The sequence below is a fragment of the Arvicanthis niloticus genome, chromosome 17 (assembly GCF_011762505.2).
Source record: "Arvicanthis niloticus isolate mArvNil1 chromosome 17, mArvNil1.pat.X, whole genome shotgun sequence".
Classification (NCBI taxonomy): domain Eukaryota; kingdom Metazoa; phylum Chordata; class Mammalia; order Rodentia; family Muridae; genus Arvicanthis; species Arvicanthis niloticus.
In genome coordinates, this window is record NC_047674.1 from 24,189,185 (window position 1) to 24,209,789 (window position 20,605).

Genomic DNA, 20,605 nt, shown 5'->3' on the forward strand with positions numbered 1-20,605 from the left:
TGACCACCTTAGAAAACATTTGGAAAAAAATAAAATGATAGTGAAGTCAGATTAAGATGTTTTTGCTACTGGCTTCGATGTAGAAAATCTTAGGAAACAATATGAAGCTCAGAAAGGCACACTCTTTTTTTTTTTTTTTTTTTTTTGGTTTTTTGAGACAGGGTTTCTCTCTGTAGTCCTGGCTGTTCTGGAACTCACTCTGTAGACCAGGCTGGCCTCGAACTCAGAAATCCGCCTGCCTCTGCCTCCCAAGTGCTGGGATTAAAGGCGTGCGCCACCGCCGCCACCACCACCACCACCTGGCAGAAAGGCACACTCTTATTAGTTAAATTAGGGACCCTTTGTGGTCAGAGAACAAGAACAGTGGCAGCAGCCGACTCTCACTGAGACCAGACAGGTGATGATTGATTCCTTCTATCCATTTTGCCCGTAGCTTTCTGATATTATTTAATTGCTGATGAGTAGATATGCATTCTGAGGATTTAAAGTAGGTATGACTGATTTTTATATAAAAGTTTAGACTTGTGATTCTTTTAAGATTCTTATAAGATTACTTTTAAAGATAAATAATAAAATAATCCTTTCTTTGTAACTGCAGATTGCTGGCTACCAGTAAGAGAAATTGGTTGAGAAAACTACCTTGCTTGCTCACACTTTGTTAATCTATAACAAGTTGCTTAGTTATGAGTATACATGGGTTCTTGGGAATAATTTGTTTTCTTTACCTGTACTATATAATGTTATTTTTTGTAAAGGTATTGGGGAACATACTATTTTTCATAGTCATTCACTAGAAGAAAACTAGAGTGTGATCACATTGTAATTTTTACTGCTTGAAAGATTTTGCTGGGATATATAAGCCATGGGAGAAAGAATATAGTTGTTGGAACATTGTTTCTCCTACCCCCATCAACTATGTATGTATGTATATATGTGTAAGGTATGTATATGTGTATGTATGTATGTATGTATGTGTATGTATGTATGTATATGTATATATGTATGTATGTATATGTGTAAGGTTTATGGGAGAATGTGTTGGAACTCTGTTCCAGCCATCAAATCTGTGTATATATAAAGTTTGTTTTACATGTTTTTGTGTTGGAGCTTGTTCCATCCACCAACTGTATGTGTTTATGTATAGGTATGTATGTATGTATGTATGTATGTATGTATATGCATGCTTGGAGCCCACTTGTTGGAACTTTGTTCTATCTACCCACCAAATATGTGTATATATGTGTATATATGTATATGTGAAATGCTTGGAGCCTGCTTGTTGGAACTTTGCTCCAGCCACCCAGCGTGTGAATACGTATATACCTGTGTGTATGTGTGTGTGTGTATCTGTATCTGTGAAGTTGATGGAGCTTGTCTTTGCCTCAACCATTCTCTGTATATATGTGCGCATGCTTGAATTTTCTTCCTTTTCTTCTCTCTAATCACTGGCTGCCATCAGCTGCAGCCCTCTTTGGGTGTTATCGGCACTGACACCGTCAACTGCCATCAGCACTGACTCTGATTGTAATCGACATACTTTGGTGTCAAAGCTGGTCTTCGGCAATGCTTCATCTTCCTTTGTTTAGAAGTTGCTGCTTTAATGGAAAATATATGGAAATATATAGAAAGGCTTGTTTACTTTTTAAAAATCATGCAAAACTGCTTTTTAAAATTGAGTTGTATCTTTTATGAAAGATTTTGTACAAAAAGTTTTACATTGTGAGAGTTTTATCAACTAGTAAGAGCTGGATAAAACTGGACAAGGCAACTGGATAGTCAGACATATTGGCTTGTAATTTTTAAAGGTGACTTTCTGCTTATTTCTGTCCCCTAAAGCATAAATTGGAGGTAAAAATGTCCATCGTCTTTGCCAGGGTAGCTTGCTCTTTGCAGATCACGAGCTTTTTGGGAATATATGTGTGGATTTAGAAAGCAAGAAGTCTCTATCTACATAGTTGAGTGCTTTGAACTTACAGGAGCTCAGCAGAGACAAACAGGGTAGAAGCTTATTATCTTACATCTTTCAACCTTTTGGGAGAATCTATTGCCCAGCCTTCTTGCATCTGGTTTCTTAGGTTTTGTCTGTAGGCACTGTGTTCTGCTCCTTTGGGAGTGATCCTATCTGGGCCTCATCCATCCACAAACCTCTAGCTGTTCCTTCCATGCATGTCTTCTTGTGGAGGCCAGGGTCCCTTCCCTGACCTTAGTGGCCTGCAGGAAATGTAACCTCTCATACACTCGAGGGTGTCCCTGACTCCCAAGCCTGTCCTAGGCACAAGTTCACCTTGATGGCCAACAGACCACTGAGTTCTTAGTCCGACACATAGAAGTCTCTAGAGTAGTCTTGTTAGGAAGGGAAAAAGTATTCATCACTTACTTGAAGTTGCCTCTGATTCTTGTGTCTGAGGCTGCAAACAGCTTAATCCTTCTCTCAGTTTGTACTCCTCAGCTGTGTTTGCTCTTAACAGTGATGTTGACAGACACATCCTTAAGGCATGGAGTATTTTTGTGTTTGCTATTTTAGATAGCCACACTTGAATACTAAGCAAAATCCAATCCTGGCACTCCTTCCAAAGTGGGTACTTGTGAGTTTGCCAGAAGGTCCCGTGGGCTCTGTGTTGCTGTCTGCATATCCTAACAAGGATCTAGAGTCAGGGCTTGCTACTTCACAAGTGTCCCCTCCCTCGCTGTCTATCCCTCATTCGTCAACCTGATAGCTGCAGAGCTAAAGAGTGTGCTTAGCTATTTAACTTTAACTCAGCTCTTTTAAGGTAAACTGAGTCATTTTTCTCTAAAAGATGGGTCAGTAAATGAAAACACTTGGCACCAAGCCCGAGAAACCACTTTGGGTCTCCAGAATCCACATAATAGAAGGAGCGACCTAACTCCCATAAGTTGTCTACTTCTGACTTCCACCTATGTGATGTGTGTAGGGCGGTGGGCTGTGAGAAGCAGCTGGGCGCTTGGTCCAGAACGAGCTTGGAACCCCATTATTGGACGGTAGGAGTTCCCTCTGCTCCCAATCCCTGGTTCTTTTCACTTAGCTTCAGCCCTGCAACAACCCCTCCCACAGAGAGGTTGCTGACCATCAGTCAGGAGGACCAGTGCCTCAGGCTCTCCCACATGCAGATGAGGTATCTTCAAGCTCTCAGACTGAGCCAATAGACATTATCTGTTGTCAGACCCTAACCACCCCAAAACTGTATATAAGGGCTCTATTTAGGGGAAGTAAAGTGCGCTCAAGAATCATCCTGGTGTCTGAGAGTTTCTGTCACAAGAGCTGTAACACTTGGGGAGAGCTCTGCTCTCCCGGAACCTGCCTGGGACACTAAGCTGCCTCCTTGCCAGCTAGCCGCCTCCTTATCGGTCCAGCCTGGGCCTGGACCAGCTCAGCTCGGAGAGACAGGTGCAGCACCTGGGAGAGACCGGTCATCGACAGCGATGGTGAGAAGGCAGAGGCAGCCGTGGGGGCAGTCAATCTCCCCTCCTGCTCGCACTCTGTGTCCTTTGGCTTCCACCTCCCGCATCAGGCTGGGCCAGAGATCTACAGACAGTGGAGACATGGGGGGGGGGGGGGCAGCAGCACGGAGACAGTATCGAGTCCTCCGTGCTCTCACCCTGTCCCCAGTTGGCAGATCTTCGTGGGACACCCTCCAGAACAAGGGACCCACAGATGTACACACACACACACTTCAAATAAAAGTATTAAAAGAGAAAACCACATTTTATTCACATTTTCCCATACCTCCTAGTCTTCATAATTATTTTTAGCGACTAAACTATTAAATTACTATGTCATTTGCCAATACATTTCATTATTTACCTTCCCCCCCCCCCCCAAATCCTTGAGTCTGTTTTTTCAATTATTTCTTCATAACCAGTTATCAGGCCTAAAATCCTTAAGTCTAACAGTTTGTCATTTTTGAAAAGTAGTAAACACTCATTTGTACTGGTTGTTTCTCTTCTTCCTCTGTGTGAGTTCTGAGGACCAAACTCCGGCCGTCGGCTCAGAGGCAAGTCCTCCATCCAGGGATCCATATTGTTGATCCTGCCATTATTTTTTTTCTCACCTTTTATGATCGGGCCAAACTCTTGCTAAAAGATCCTAATTTAAAATGCTGACACAACCTCGGAGCCTGCAGTGGGCAGTCACTACTGTTTGAGTTGTTCCTGCTTTGTTCCCCACAGCCGTGGAGGACAGACACCTAGTGTGGGAGATTTACAGCACAGCAACGCAGTCTTGCACGGCAGTGGAAGGGATCTCAGGACTGCACTGTTCATCCTCTTCTATGTTGGTGGTAGAGCCCTCCACAGGGATAGGGCTGTGTCAACCTGTAAGCTGTTTGTATAGGCTTAGAAAGATGGACTTCCGTCCCAAGTATCTTTGGAAAAACAGACTATTGTTTGAAAACAGGCATTGGAAAAAACTCTTAATGATTCTGAGATGTTTCTTTGAGGAAGTTTCTCTTTTAGGCTCATAGGTCTTGGAGGATCAGAGGTGATTCAGCCACTAAATGAATAGAAAAGGTGTTGAGGAAAACAAGACCTGACTTTAGGTGTGGGAGTAGAGAGCTGTCAGGTAGTAAAGAAATATTCTGTTAGTTTAGTTCATTACAGGCGAGGAAACAGCTTCAACACAGGTCTTTCAGAAAGCACTGGGCTTACGGGCCACAGAACCATCAGATCTCAGTACTTAGTGCAGCTGGCTTATTATGTAGTTATAAGATTTTGAGTAATTCACATTTAGTAAAATATCACATAACTGTTAGTGTTGCCTGCAACTTATGGAATAGCAGGCCTTGCTTCTAATTTGCTAAGTGTTCACTTTTTTTTTTTAAAGCCTGGGATTTCTTAAGCTTTTAATAACTTGCACAGTTGACGCCTATTTTTTATATTCCTGTTAAGCCAAGGAGAACCACTGATCATAATATGGAACAAATTCCAAGGTAACTTGTGACATTGGAAAACTTGGTTTAACATGTAGATTCTTGAGAATCCCAGGGTAAGATTTAATGTTGGTTTGATTGAGCCAGAGATATGAAAGATTTTAGCAGCACAGGAAGTAAAAGGTGTGGTTTGAAGACAAGCAGTCTGGGTAAAGGTCATGAAGCTGGATCCTAGTCCCAGCAAGGTTGTCCTTTTCTGTCCTTACGTGATGAGTGGTTCTCAAAGTCAAAGTTTCAGTTTCCTAGCTTGCTGTTTGACCCTACCTGGGTCAGATTTGTACCAACCAAGTTGTATGCTGTTTGTTCTACAAAAAAAAAAAAAAAAAGATTCCATCTTCCAGATGCTAGAGTCTAGCTAAGTGGGATCTGAGTTTGACTTTGGGCTAGGTTAACTATCATTCTGAAGGTCGGTTTTGGTTACAGGGTCCAGTGATGTGTGGAAGAGATGGGCTGTTAAGATTATTTCCTCAACACTGGGTTTCCTGATATCTGAATGTTGCCCTTTCTGAGCACAAAGGGCAAAGTATATTCCACTAAATCCATGACCTTTGTGGCAACAGTTTTAGTGAATTACTAAAATCATCTTCTTCCTTAGGCTTAGAAATGATGTAGTCAGCTGCCAGAGTTAACCCTGTGGTGGTCCTGTTGCAAATAAAGCCAGTGAACTTAAAGCAGAGCAGCATGGAGCACCCTTGATCTTCAGGTGTGGCCTTTGTATCTTTAGGCAGGAACTCGGATAGTTGAGTGGACATTATATACGACTTGGAGTTGGCCTTTTGTTTATTACACTGCCTTGGTGACATCTGTTGTGCTGACATGTAGCCATAATATTTCTGCTTTAAGCAACTATATGGAGTCTAGTCAGTACAGGTAAGGCCCCTTTGGTGAATCAGATCTCAGGCTGATCCTTGTATGCTCCATTGCGTCTTTAAGAGAAGGATTTGTGTTGAAATAGTATCCACCCTATCATCTACCTAGAAGGACCAGTCTGTAGAGAGGAGTTCATGGTAGAGTGGTGAGGAAGAAGGGCGTGGGGCGTAACCTGAGAGGACCACATGGAGACTTGAGAGTCTCAGGGCCTGAGCTGGAACGTCATGGGATCTCAGTTTGTCACTTGGATCCTGGGTTTGAGATCCCCAGGACTGGATGCTGAGTACAATAGTAGTGGGCTAAGTGTGGCCTTTTGGGCTGTGTAGTTGGCATTGGGTATACCAGAGGTGAGCTCTGGGCTGGGAATGAAACCGAAAGACACCGTGAGAGGAGACTAGGGTGGAAGTGACAGGCCCTGACAGTGGTGGCCAAGCTGAAGACAGGAGAGAAACAACACCACGATGCTTAGGAGTTGCTCTTTGTTTCTTGACAAAACGTTAGCCAGGCATGGTGTACACACTTGTAATCCCATACCCCAGAGGCCGAGGCAGGAGGATCCTGACTGAGCCAATCTGAGTAACATAGTAGTAACAACACCATGTCAAAACAAAACAAAACAACCAACAACCTCCCAAACAAAAACCTAAACAGTGGCATAATTACAATTGTTATAATTAAAGAAAGATATAATTATTTATTAATTATTTTTAATGTCAGCAAATGTCTACTGTTGCTCACATTTCTGATTATTTTATGGATTATTTTTAGTTTTGTTTTTTTTAAAATCAGAATTAAAATAAGACTCCCACATTGTATTTTTGGTGTATTTCTTAAGCTTGCCCTTATGTCTTGGTTCGTTTCCCTTTCAAATTATTGTTGAGGGAATTGCATCTTTCCTGTGTAGACTTTCCCACAGCCTTGCTTTTGCTGAATTACCTTTGTTTTGGTGTTTAGCAGGTTCTTCTGTCTTTCTGTCCTCTCCATGTGCTGAAAGCAGTAGCTGGATCTAGCAACCTGGTCAGATTCCACTGGGCTTAGCACGTATATAAAATAAAATAGGGTTATGTGCTGTGTCCTCATGTCATCTAGGAAGTGAAGATCCCTTTAATCACACACAGTCGTCTGCAGATTTGAGAGTAGTCGGGCATGCTGTGCTGTGTGGACACAGCTCTAGTGACCATCCCCAGAGCCTCCTCAGTTTCTTTGGTGGCAGCTCCCTCACATCTCTACAGTCTGCCCCCTTCCACAGAATCCTAAGCCATTCCTGAGTTTTGTCTCTATGGAACAATTTTGTCTAGAACTTCAGAAAGAAATAACTAGGTAAATAGATGGAAATTTGGTCTAAACATTTTCAAACTGTTATGTTGCTGTTAGAAATAGACATTTATTTGTCTCTGTGTTTCTGTGTATGTCTGTGTGGGTGTGGCACAGGGATGGAGGTCAGAGGAGAACCCATGAAGTCAATTTTCTCCTTCTATTGGGTATCAAGGATTGAACTCAGGGCTTCATTTTTTTTTGTGGAAGCATCTTTATCTAGTGAGTCACTTGCCAGGCTGTTATTAGGAATAGAAACATGACAGTCTGAGAACAACAGTGGGTCATGAGAAGCCTATGGCAAAGCAGACACCACTAGAATGTCGGACCGCAGGAGACTGGGGAAGAAGAACCTGGCTTGGAGGTCCTGAGGAGGCTGGTGGGGCCCAGGCTGGCCCTGCTTGGCCCTGGTGCTCGTCTCTGCAGTCCATGTGCATGCTGCCCTTTGGCTCTGGTCTCCTTTGTCACTACTGCACACACACAGGATATCCTCAGAGCCCATGTGTGTTCTGATGAAAGAGAAGCCAGAGACAGTGCAGGACAGTTTCCTCCAGGGTAGGAGGCTGGGAATTGAGGATAAGCCAAGCCTCTCACTGACTGAGGCACTTACACCCCTGCCCCTTCCTCACCCCTGTTGCATTTCCATAAGCATAATCCTTTGTTTTTCTGTTTTTGCTTCTGTGAGACAGGGTTTTGCTACAGTGCCCTAGGCTGGCCTCTAAGCCATGGTGACCAATCCCATGCTCTAGCCCTCCACTACAGGGCTTGTTGGGCATGTGTCCCTGTACCCAGCTTTTCTTCTTTGTGTCCCTGATGCTTTCCCCAATGTCTTCTAGTGAGACTGACAGTGACTATGTTGACACAGTTTGTTTTACCCAGAAAAGTAGTTGAAAGTTCTGTTCCCTTTGTATGTCATTATACAATGAACATTTCTACATTATTAAAATTGTTTGACATCTTGACTTTTGGATATTATATAACTTAAAATAGTCATACTGTGTATAATTTATAATATACTACTGTCTGTATATATTTCTCTTTGAGTAACTTTGTAAGATCAATTAGAGGATGTTAAAATTTTTAATTAAAAACAAAATTGTACTAAAACACAAACAAAGACAGCTCAATTATATGCTGAAGAATCCACTGAGAGTGCCTGTTCTCATGACTTGGACATCTGTTATGCACATTTTGGAGAATAAGCCTTTCCAAAAGCATTGTGACAAACTTGCTCTACCGAAGTCGCCGTGCTTCGCACTGAATCTGTAGAGATGGGAATGCTGTGTGCGCGAGGTAAGAGCTGATGTGTGTGGGGAGCCCAAGGCCACTGATGGCGATGTTTAAAGACGCCATATGTGTCTGTGAGTCCTGGGCACAGGCATTGGCTCTCGTATGTGTCTGTGAGTACTGGGCACAGGCATTAGCTCTCGTATGTGTCTGTGAGTACTGGGCACAGGCATTGGCTCTCGTATGTGTCTGTGAGTACTGGGCACAGGCATTGGCTCTCGTATGTGTCTGTGAGTACTGGGCACGGGCATTAGCTCTCGTATGTGTCTGTGAGTACTGGGCACAGGCATTAGCTCTCGTATGTGTCTGTGAGTACTGGGCACAGGCATTGGCTCTCGTATGTGTCTGTGAGTACTGGGCACAGGCATTGGCTCTCGTATGTGTCTGTGAGTACTGGGCACAGGCATTGGCTCTCGTATGTGTCTGTGAATACTGGGCACAGGCATTGGCTCTCGTATGTGTCTGTGAGTACTGGGCACAGGCATTGGCTCTCGTATGTGTCTGTGCTGATTTTCAGTGTTAGAGTGATCAAGTCTGTCCAGTTCACTATTGCATGCCATTCAGGAGGGTTTAAATAAAGATAAAATGACTAAGCACACCCCTCCCCCCTTTTTTGTCTCCACAGAACCATCCGAGTATGGCTGAAGAGAGACAGCGGCCAGTACTGGCCCAGCATCTATCACACAATGGCCTGTAAGTCATAGACTTTTCCAATTAAGGACCTTGTTTCTGACACCTTGGATGATTTAAAATTTAAAAGACCTGGCTAAAAATTGCCACTGGATTTCAGAATGAGTTCCTTTGTTGCCCAAGACCTCTGATAGGCTATAATAAACCACAGGAAAACTCCTTTTACAGAGGCAGTTGGTCTACCAGCCTAACTGAAACAGGCCCAATACTAGAAAAAAAAGAATTAAAAAAAAAAAAACCCCAGGAGTATGTAGAGTACATAGGCCTCTTTGTAACTACCCAGTGGACAGCCACAGCTGTGGGGCTGCTTGAGGCACTGTTCCTTAGTGAGGGGTTTCCTTGAACTAAGGGCTTCCACTGTCAGATGACCCCCTAGGAACAGAAGACGATTTGTTTTGAGCTTAATGGTTTGTTCCTGAAGGTCACTGTGAAGTTCCTCTGTAAGAGGGCTTGTGACACTTGTCCTAGTCCTGGTGACACTGGTCACAGCATGGACAGTGGGAGTCATTCTTCCAAACACCTCTCCTCTCTCAGCATTCTCTCATGTATTCATTGTGTGTGCAGTGTTGGATCCTGTAATAATCTCTGCCAAAAGTCTGTGGTTTATCAGTGTTAGACTGTCCAAGAGCTTTAGACAGCTGGTCAACTTTCTTATGTTTATAACATCACTAAGTAAAAATGAAATCCTGCTTAAAGGTAAGTTTGCAATGGAGTACGGAGCCTATCGGAAGACTCCCTGAAAGGCTGCTCACAGAACGCCAGATAGTAGAACCTTCTCATTGCCTGTGTCTGCATGTGTTGTGGTTGTGTAACCTTGGTTTCTTACACCAAATTCTCCCCTTGAAATAGGAAGCACCTGATGTATTAAAGTACTCACGGAGCCTGTTTAAGCATCGGGGCCACAGGAGGTGATATCTTCTGGGCCTCCTTAGCTACAGCAGCCACCCAATAGGCTTCTTCTACTTCCCAGTGGCCCAGCCACAGATCTGATAGCTGGAAGGAAGCAATGGTCTGGGAACTCATCCCAGTACCAGCAATGCTTTGTCATCATGGCGGGACACCTCTCAGGCACTGTTGGTGTTATTCCTCCCACCTCCTGTTTTTCTCCATAGTTTATATTTTGGTCATAATAACCTCTTAGGTCCTGAACACTGGGGCCCATGCTCCCTAGAGCCATAGACTGAGATATTTTTGTCCCTCATTGTTGTTACTCTCTGTAAGTTGTATCCTTCACACCCACCCAACCCCAACTCTACTCGCAGTGTTGGGAAACTATGTTCCTAGCCCTCCAATCTTCAGTTATTTTTTACAACTTTATTGTGAATTACAAGTAATACATTTCATCTATTTATTTTGTGTGGAGGTCTAGAAGACAGCATGTGGAAATCTGATCTCCTACCATGAGACAGCAAGTGCCTTTAACCACTGAGCCCTTTGCTGGCCCCTGTTCTGATTAATGTCCCCCCCCCCAACCCCCCCAGGGCACCAGCACCCAAGCATGGCTGTTAGATCTTGAGCATGTGACCATGGTGCTCTTTGTCCCCATCCATCCTTTACTGGGCTTCACTGGCTTTTCTGAGGTAGTTCCCGGTTACAGAAGGAAGGGCTGAAAGAATAGTCTCTGAGCTCATGCTAGCTAGCACCTGCATGTCAAGTGTGCTTCTGTACATGGTCAGCTTGTTTTCAGCTGCTGCTGATGCAGTTTGTTGTTGCAGTTATTATTTGAGTCAAGGTGACACTCTGTAACCTGGCCTTGAACTCCCAGCGGTTCTTCTGTCTTTCCTCTCATGGCTGGGGTCTGAGTCATGAGCCTCCATGCACAACTCAGTCACTCTTTAGTGCCTATGCTGCAGTAGCAGCGCACTAAAGATAGAGCAAATGATTTATGAAAAGTAACTGCTATTTCAAATGACATTTCTTGCATAAATAAGTTCAAAATACAAGAAAAAATGTCGTTTCTACAAACTATCTGCAGATTACTGGATCTGAGGTGTTTAGTGGCCATCTACCAAGTTCAACTTTCCTGTGACCAAGGTAACAACATATTGCCCTGCATGGCCAGTCTTGCTCCGTAACCTTACTTCCCTCAGCAAGAGTCACCTTCAGAATCTGCTGTGGCTGAGGAAAGATGATGACTCAGTTTCTGTCTTACTTTATGCACCAGGCCTTTTTTCCTTGGCAAACATAATTTGATGATGTCATTACAATAGCCATTTTATGGATAAGGAAATTGAGGCTGAAGAGATTTGAGTCAATTGCTTGTGGCTGTAATTGTGATCCACCACTGCTTATGACTGTAGAACCTTGCTGCCGACCAAAAGAATGAGGTGGATCCACAAATGGCTTATGTACAATGTTGGTGGCAATATTGAGATTTCATGGACCAGACGGTCTATGGCAGCCACTCACTCAGCTCTACATTATAGTATGAAAGCCATAGTGACCAGTGAGAGGTTCTCCTGGCCTCCCCCACCACAGACTGTGGATGAACCTCAGTGGGTGCATCTGGCAGTCTGCTCTGAGCTTTACCTGTGTGATCTCAGACTCGCAGGTGCCTTTCATGTATATGTTGCCAGTAGTTTGAAAGATGGTCTTGTGTTTCTCCTTCTTGTAAAGCTGTGTGAGTAGTTGACCTATCCACCCTTGTTTCTAAACTGAACATTGCTTACCCCAGTAGAAACCTCAAATCCAGGAAAGATAGGTAGGTAGGTAGACAGACAGACAGACAGGCAATGGTATTACTATATCCAAACCAAACTAGGGAAGCTTTTTAATTCAAAAACTGTAGGTCTGTGGGATGACTGAGGGGATAACTATATCTCAAACGAGCCTGACCACCTGTGTTTGGTCTCTGGAGCTCTCAGTAGAAAGAGAAAACTCCTGAAGGTTGTCTTCTGATCTTTACATGTTCACTGCCTCACATGTGCCCCGAATTACTCACACAAGACAACAACAGCAGCAAACATAGCAAGTCTCTAGCGTCATAAAATTACTTAGCGTGACATTTTTACAAAATGAGGAATTTTACATATTTATGTGGTTTTATGACAGTGTCAGGCATCAGAAGAATTGAGCCTTGAAGCCAATACCAAAATTTATCATTAGCTGATAAGAAAGCAAAACTGGGGAATCTTAAATCATCATAGCAACTGCTGTTTTAATTGTGAGATGTCATGTATGTTTGTGTGTCTAGCAATGTATTTGTGTTTATAATTATCTTTTAATTCAGACAACCTAACTTAATACATGTTGCTGGCCTCAAACTCTCAGAAATTCTCTTACCTCTACTTACTGGATATCGGGATTAACGTCATGTGCCTCTGTGCCTGATAGAGACTACTGGTGATATCTGTCACCAATTTTTTTCTCTTTCTTTCTCTCTTTCTTTTCCTTCCTTCCTTCCTTCCTTCCTTCCTTCCTTCCTTTCTTTCTTTCTTTCTTCTTTCTTTTTTGTATAATGTCAGTATCTACCTTCACATACAGCTCTCCCAAATGCAACTGAAGTAGTCTTAAATGTAATTCTACAATTGTCTTTGGGTACAGTTTTGTGTTATATTTTATATTTTCGTGGGCAGAGTATGAGCTCAGGAACTGGAGAGATTGCTCAGCCTGTAAAGTGTCTGCCACACAAGTAAGACCTGAGTTCAGATCCCCAGAACCCACAATCTGGGCATAACGTGCTGATTGCCTGTAACATCAGCATTGCAGGGCATGGGATAGAAAAGTTGGTGGAAACAGGCAGGTCCCTGAAGCTCACTGGCTAGTTAGCCTGTGAGGCCCAGTGAGAGATGCTGTTTAAAAACATAAAGCTAGCCATCAAAGAACGACACCTAATGGCTACCTCTGGCATGTGCATACATGTATACTAAGAGGTATGTACTGCTGCTCCCCCTGGCCACCGTACCAGATAGACAGGTAGGTAGGTAGGTAGGTAAACAAACAGACAGATAGATAGACTAGATTAAAAAAAAAAAAAAAAAAAAAAAAAAAGACTATTGAAGTGAGAAAACTTCCTTTGAAGTTTTTTTTCTTTTTCTTTCTTTCTTTTTTTCTTTTTGACTTTTCCTTTTGGGCTTTGAAACAATGCTCTGCATGCAGCCCAGCAGGCATGGGACTTGCAGTGTATGTAAGCAAGTTGGCCTTGTGATCTTCCTCCCTCTGCTTTCCCACTGCTCAGTTACCAGCTTATACTTCCCAGCCCGTCTTTCTTTTATTTTAATTCAAGCCATGCACATCTAGTTCATTTCCTCCTGGCATGTGTTTTCGTGTGTGCTTCTTTCATTGTTAGCTTAAATTATTTATGCTGAGTGAACTCAAACAGTTCTGTCTCCAAACCGTCAGTTTTAGGAATCTCGTTCCTTCCAATTTTCAGAGTACAATTTGGAGTTTCTCTTGTTTGAGAAGTTGCCCATGATTCCTGGAAGAGAGTTGGGCTGGCTGCAATGGGTGTGTTTGTGAAGGAGGCCGATACTGGTAATACAATCATAGCTGTGCTCACTACGATGGCTGTGTGCTGTTGCAAAGGGGAGTAATTCTTTTTTTTTCTACTGGGAAAAAGTAATCCTGTGGTGGGTTACCTGGCTTGCTCACACATGCCACAGGATTGGAATTCAAATGCCAGTACCCTTCATTTTTAGAGTCCACTTAATCATTGGTCTTCTCTGGGGAAGGGCGGCAGGGCAGCGTGATGAAGCACCGGTTCCTGCAGGCATCCGTGCTGCGGTAGGAGTTCCACCCAGACAAGACCTTGTGCCTCCTCACTTCACCAGAACTCTAGAAGTAACTGTGAGAAGACTCAAGTGTTCCAGTTTAGAATTTAAATCATGGGGAACTTCAGTTATATTTTCAGTGTGCATAATTTATTTTTCATAAAGCATTTTTGTCTAGTTTTTAACCTAAGCCACATAACTCTTCTTAATAGCGATGTACTTTAAACAATGGTTTCCAGTGCTTAGCTTTTCTCATGATGTAGTCTTGATCTTTTCCACAGCTCCTTGCTCTTCTATGGCTTACCATCACGACAGCAGGCGGATATTTGTGGGCCAGGATAACGGGGCTGTGATGGTAAGTAGGGTCCATGTATTTAGTATGTCCTGTGTAAGACTACCTCATGCTTCCTTATGCTGAGCAGGTTGTTTGTCATGAGTGGTGTCTAATTCATTATAAATGTTAGACTGAAGATGGGTTCAATTTAATTAGGGCTTATAAATCAATTTCCACATGTCTCAAAATGCTCTCATGGTTAGAGTCTCAGTGCTTGGTTCACCCACAGAGCACAACCCTTTTACAGTGGACTAGAGAGACCTGTAGCTGCTGCCACCTTTAACACGGTGGGTGGAGAACCTCTGTGTATGTGTGTTTCTGCGTAAGACAGAGCTGAGAAGAAGGCTCAGCTATTCATCCAGGAACTTACGTGACTCTGGGGAAAAGCAGTGTACCTTGAACCACCTTTGGTGAAGAATGAGATATTTAAATTTTCAGTCTGTTATTGACTGGTGTTTTTTGAGTTGTGTGTACATACCTATTTGTTTCCTGAAAAGAAATATAACTCTGTATCACAATGACCATCATTCTACATGTACATTTTCATAGTCTATAGTGTTGTATATTCATTAGATCAAGTCAGCAGCACCACTTTGGAATTGCAGAACATCTGCCCATCCCCCAAGGAACCCTCGGCTCCATCAGCAGTTCCTCCTGGGAGCATCTCCCCCAGCCACCTGTCTCTAAGCTACTTTCTCAGCATGTTTATCCCACACATTTTATGTGAATAGAATCATGTGTGTGTAGCTTCTTAAGTGTATCTTGAGGAGTCTTCCCTGTTGCAGTTTGGATTAATTACTTCAAACCTTTTTATGGTGGACTAGTATTCTCCTAAATTGAGCAATCTCACTTTGTCCACTGATAAGTTGGTTGGCATTGGGATTATTTTCTTGTGGGACTGTTTCGAACATGGCTACTGTAGCATCGTGGATGTCTCTGAATCTGCGTTTTTCAGTTTGTTGACTCTATAGGAATGGATTTCCGGCTCATGAGGTGACTATTTAGTATTTCAGGAAATCTTTTATTCACTTTACTTTTATTTTTGAGATAGAGGATACATGCTTTATTGCCTAAGATACTCAGGAACTTACCACCTTCATGCCTTTACCTCCAAAGTGCTGACCCAGGAGGCAAGTGCCACTATCCTGTGTGCTGGGTTTACTTTCTAAGTTCTTGCTTAGTACTGGACACTAGACTCCAATCACATACACAATTTGCAAAAATCTCTCTTGTCCTAAGGATTGTCTATTCAGTCATTTTTAAGTTTTGTAAAGTTCAGTTTGTCTTCTTTTTTCTCTCTCTCTCTGTACTTGCTTGTACTTTGGCTACATTATCTATGAAGCTATTAATTACCAGACTCAAGGTCATTTTCTAGTTTTCATAGGAATACATTAATCTGTGGCCATATTACTCTGAATGTGCCTAATCCTGTCAAACAGATACTTTACGCTTATCTTTTCTTGTAAGAGTTTTCCCTTGAAGGCCCAGGTCTGAGTTGGAAGAGGGCATCTTAGATGAGTGGCACTGAATGATAGAGGAAGGACCCAGGCGTACCTAAGACGTGGATAGCGGCCCAGTCATGCAAAGCCTACGGATAAAGTTTTATATCTTATTATAAATTTAGTGAGAAGCTATCAAGAGATTTTTAGACAGGCCAATGCTATGGTGTATTTCACATCCCCCTCTACCTCTTTTGGATAGGATTTTACTCCATTGCTTAGGCTGATCCCAGAACCTACTGTGTAGCCCCCATTGGCCTCAAACCTGTAATCTTCCACTTTACCCTCTAGAGTAATAGTATTGTAGAGTGATGGGATTCTACAGTCATGGGATTCTTGTGCTTGGCTGTATTCTTAAAGGACTGACTCTGTGCTCTATGGAGATTGGATTGGATAACAAAAAAAAAAAGTCAAGTTACTATGTCAACCAGGAGTCTGGGCTCAGGGACAGTGGCATCAGAAATGGACAGAGTGGAGTACTTAACATGCCTCCTGGCATGTCTGAGAGGATGAAGGAAGATGTCAGATGACAGTAGATTTGGTGCTTGAACTAAGTGGGCTGTGGTGCCATTTACAGACAGGTCAGTAATTGGTGAAGGGAGAGAGGAGATGCTTGGCAGAGAAGGTTGAGATCAAGCTGTAATTAGCTGCCTGTGTTTATATATAAACAGATGTAAGAGCAGGTAATCTCAAAAAGCTAGAAAGGAGATCAAGATTGGCAAAGGGGGAAGGTTAGAGCCTGGGTACAAAGACACAACGGTCATGAGAAAAGAAAAGGGACTGAGGTCACAGAGGGGTGGCAAAATGCTGGAGCAGGGAGAACCATAAAAACACTGTGTGTTGGAAAATGTCCAAAAGATTATCTAGTATTTTACATGTTAATTAAAAAACAGATAAGTAAATACATAAGGCAGCCAGCAGGGATAGGAGGGAGCACACTCTCCTTGCAGACAGAAGCCTGGAGCACAGCGATAGGAGAGGGACCTTGGTAGGAAGCCTGTCAGTGGTTAGTGTAGCTGATCATAAGAAAAGGGTTTTACTGAGAAGGGACAAAGAGTCTTGTGTAGGTCAAAGAGCTTCATTGTTGTTTTGTTGATTTGTCTTTTAATGTAAAAATGCCTTGATTATGTCTAAGGACTAAGAAGAAAGCCAAAAGGAAGGGTATAGGCTGCTGCCCTGGGATTCATACAGCATTGGCTGTGGGTCAAGGGCTGCTCTACACAGAGTAGCAATCAGTGGCAAAGCTCTGCCTGTCTCTTTCCAAAGACTTTCTAGGGATGTCATGATGATGCACATGCTCCCGTGAGATAAGAAACCCTCAGGTGTAAGCTGCAGGCACCTTCTCCAGGTGGCGGTGTGTAGTCTCCGTACATCTTCTGAGGGATTCTTCGAGTCCTGCTTTTGGTTGAAGGGCAGGGTGCTGTTACTGCACACGGGGAGTTGTGACTCCAGCACAAAGGGACCGTGCAGATCTAATCCTGCTGTAGTCAGCAGTTGATCCCCAGGTGGGCCCGCCTCTGTCTAGATTCTCCAGATTCTCCTTTACGGTGCTCATGAACTTTGGTGTCCAGCAAAGCCAGACAGAGGACAGGAAGTCTGTCTTTCTTTCTGTGTGCTTTTCTCACTCTTGGTCTACAATTTATAATGCGTGTGTTTCATAGCACCTTAACAATTTAACATTGACCAGTAGGATTCCTAGTTAGTGCATACTCTTCTGACTTTCATTTATTCTTTGCATTACAAAAGTATTTGCTTTTTTTCCCTCCTAGTTATTTGGAGAATAGCAAAAGACCCTCCACAATCTCAAACTCATGTTTTATAGGGTATATTTATGCACACAACGTGCATATTTTCCTCATTAAATTGCTGAGCCATTCCCATGTCTATTCTGTAAGTCATCAGCTCTGTTGATAACAAGTCTTTAATGTTGTGTTCCTTATCCATTATTTTGAGGGGTTTATTAATTATTTTTGTAGAGCTGAAGCAGCAACATACACAAACATTTGCAGTTAGAGCGTGGCTGGTCTCTGGAGGAAGCACTGCACTCAAGTCTGAACTGGCCAGCCACAGTTTGTAGGAATTCAACTGTTGAAATCCTCCTTGAAGGACAGGGGACCTAGGACAGGTTCCCATCCCTCTGTAGCTCATCCTGAGCGCTGTGTCTCTTTGGACCTTGCTTCATTTTTCAAGTTGAGCTCCTGTCATTTTAAGAACTGTAACTTGTCTTTTTGTTGCGTATGCTTGCTTTTAGGAATTTCACGTTTCTGAAGATTTTAATAAAATGAATTTTATCAAGACCTATCCAGGTAATGACACACACTCTGGCACGTGTACACATTTAGATACATACACATAAAGCTAGAAATGTCCTCTCCTATGATACAAGGTAGGTTTCCATGCTAACATTTCCATTGTATTGCACTAGTTATATGAGAGATAAGTCATTTATCATCCTTTCCTGCTTCCTGGCATTTACATTTTTGTATATTGGGTTGTGGTGCAAGAGTTAATTTCACCATTGTTTCTATTATTGGAAGAAGGTATGCACTGTTTCCAGGTTTTGGTTAACATACAGCACAGTATACATGTATGTGTTTTTGTATACATGCACATATCTGTGAGTGTAATTAATAGTTACATGTGTAAATGTGTGTGCCCTCGACTGTGACAATGACTCTAGATGTTTAATCTTGATGACTTCTACTTAAGACCAATTCCTGCAAGCAGAATAGCCAGGTCAGACACTAAAAAGTTTCTTCAATGCTACGAAAATGTTTTTGCAAATTCTTTTCAAGCAAAAGTGCAGCTCCATGGGGAGCCCTCTTGCTGGATCTTCCCAACACTACTGCCTTATTATTTGATACCAGAGCGATAGAAAAGTTCACAGGTTTAAAATGGCCTGAGCTTTACTTAGTGTTGGTCATTTGTTTTCTGTGAATGTCCATTCGAGCTGTGTGCTTCTGTTCCCATGGAGGTGCAGTAGCTGTAGCTGAGTTAAAAGGTGTTCTTTGGAACAAATGTGACACACGTTTTATAAAGTGTGTATTAAGGTGGCAGAGTTCTCTGTGCGCTATATGTTTTGTGGTGGTTTTCATGTTTGCATTTCATTGGTGACTTATGACATCTTAAAAGCCATGTAGACGACTGAATATGGTTTGCCACATTCTTAATTTTACCCCAAGGGAGAATTTAGAAACTGTGGGTGAAGCAGATTAAGCATTCACCATCCTGTCCTAAAGAAAACATTGAAAAACTTCAACAACAGAAAGGATCTAAGCCTGTGAACAGGACAGCTCTTCCTGAGAGTCAGCCTGAGGTCTTGACTGTGAGCCAAGATACACCTTGTCTTTTCCCAGTTTGACAGCTACAGATCTAGTGGGGAAAAAGTGGGGTCAGTCAAATCAAACTCATCTTTTACTTAAAAGATTTATTCTATGAATAAAAGCCACGTCTCTCAGTGTTTGTATCTGAAATTAATAAGCACCCTGTGTTTGTGGAAATTAGAAATACCATTAAATCAGAAAAAAGTAAAACAAAAGCCACTCAGCCACCCAGTCACCTAGAGCTCAGAGCTGCAGCACCCTTGAAGTTTCGGGGTCTTCAGGCGCATGTGGTTTGTGTGCATGACAAAACTGATTCTCTGTGTTCCTCAGTTCTTCGGGAGCAGCTCACACAGCTGAGGCAAAGGTCGCCTGTTTTCTTTCTCGGCTCTAACTTCATTAACTAGAGCATTTATTAGATACCAACTGTGTGCAAAGTTGTGTGCCAGATGAACCAGAGTCATGCCATGGCCTGAGGGCGGCCTGGAATCAGCCAGAAATATTTCAGAGGCTGAGTTATAGAAAAGCTTTCTTCTTTCTCAGCTACTACATCAAAGAACTTTACAGATGGTCCGTCTTTACAAATAATAATAAAAAACTATACATAAAAATTTTAAAAAACTTACTGATAATAATTTGTTTTAAAATGGGTATATTTTATACTAGACAAGTACAAAAGATATTAGCCAGGTATATAATTTACTCTTCTGATTACAGTGACCAAAGACCTAACAAAAGACAAATTAAGAGAGAAAAGAGGGTTTGTGTTATCTTAAAGTTTGAGGGTACATCCATCCTTCATGGCAGGAAGGGTCATACATTGTAGTAATCACCAGCTACAACCCACCTTTGCTCTGCTGAGAAAACCCCATAATTGTCATATATACAGGATATTAATGTTGTCAGAACAAAAATTAAAATGTTCCTTTGAACATAGATGGGCAGATAATTTTTTTTTTGTTACTGGAATCTTTCTTGAGAACAGATGGTTCCTCAATGGTTCCTGGCTTCTGATAGTCTTCCATTTGGGGTGGTCCAGGGCTTTGGGAAGAGGTAGATTCTCTGGAATCTTCCTGGGATCATGCCTGCACAGTCACTTTCATGCTGGGGAAGCTGAGCCCCAGCTCTGTCCGCGGAGAGGTATCCTTCCTGAAGGGCACTGACCCTCCCTTTGTCTGCCTACAGCCCATCAGAACCGAGTGTCTGCTATCATCTTCAGCCTGGCTGCCGAGTGGGTGATCAGCACTGGCCACGACAAGTGTGTGAGCTGGATGTGCACACGCAGCGGGAACATGCTTGGCCGTCACTTCTTCTCATCATGGGCTTCCTGTTTGCAGTATCCTTCAGAGTGCCTGACCCCCTCCTCCCTGCCCCATCTCACCTTGCTGCTTAATTTGGAATTGAATTGTTAGCTGTTCGAAGACAGTGACCCCTGTGGATTTATCCTAAAATCTAAGAACCTCTGTGTCTCCTTTTCTTTGGTATAGAGCTTGTCTGTGAAAAATGATGACATAAATGTGTTTTCTGTGGGTGCTGTCAATTTTTTTATATATATATACAAAGTTGTAGGACCTGGCTAATGCAGGCCCTGCCCTTCATTTCTTTATTACAAAATGGAAGACTGTGCCTCACTCTG

At 42.7% G+C, this 20,605-nt stretch overlaps 1 protein-coding gene across 4 annotated transcripts in view; it reads left to right on the forward strand.

The window, feature by feature from the left end:
* The window catches only part of Wdfy1 (WD repeat and FYVE domain containing 1), a 50,279-nt gene that overhangs the window by 14,059 nt on the left and 15,615 nt on the right, over positions 1-20,605 (forward strand). For 2 of the 4 annotated variants that reach the window (XM_034521798.2, XM_076914944.1), the window contains exons 2-5: positions 9,043-9,110; positions 14,098-14,171; positions 17,901-17,955; positions 20,155-20,305. In XM_034521798.2, the coding sequence (XP_034377689.1) occupies positions 9,043-9,110; positions 14,098-14,171; positions 17,901-17,955; positions 20,155-20,305 (348 nt within the window). Of the gene's footprint in view, positions 1-9,042; positions 9,111-11,082; positions 11,142-13,479; positions 13,581-14,097; positions 14,172-17,900; positions 17,956-20,154; positions 20,306-20,605 lie in introns of all 4 variants that reach the window. The other 2 variants (XM_076914943.1, XM_076914945.1) reach the window with 2 other exon arrangements.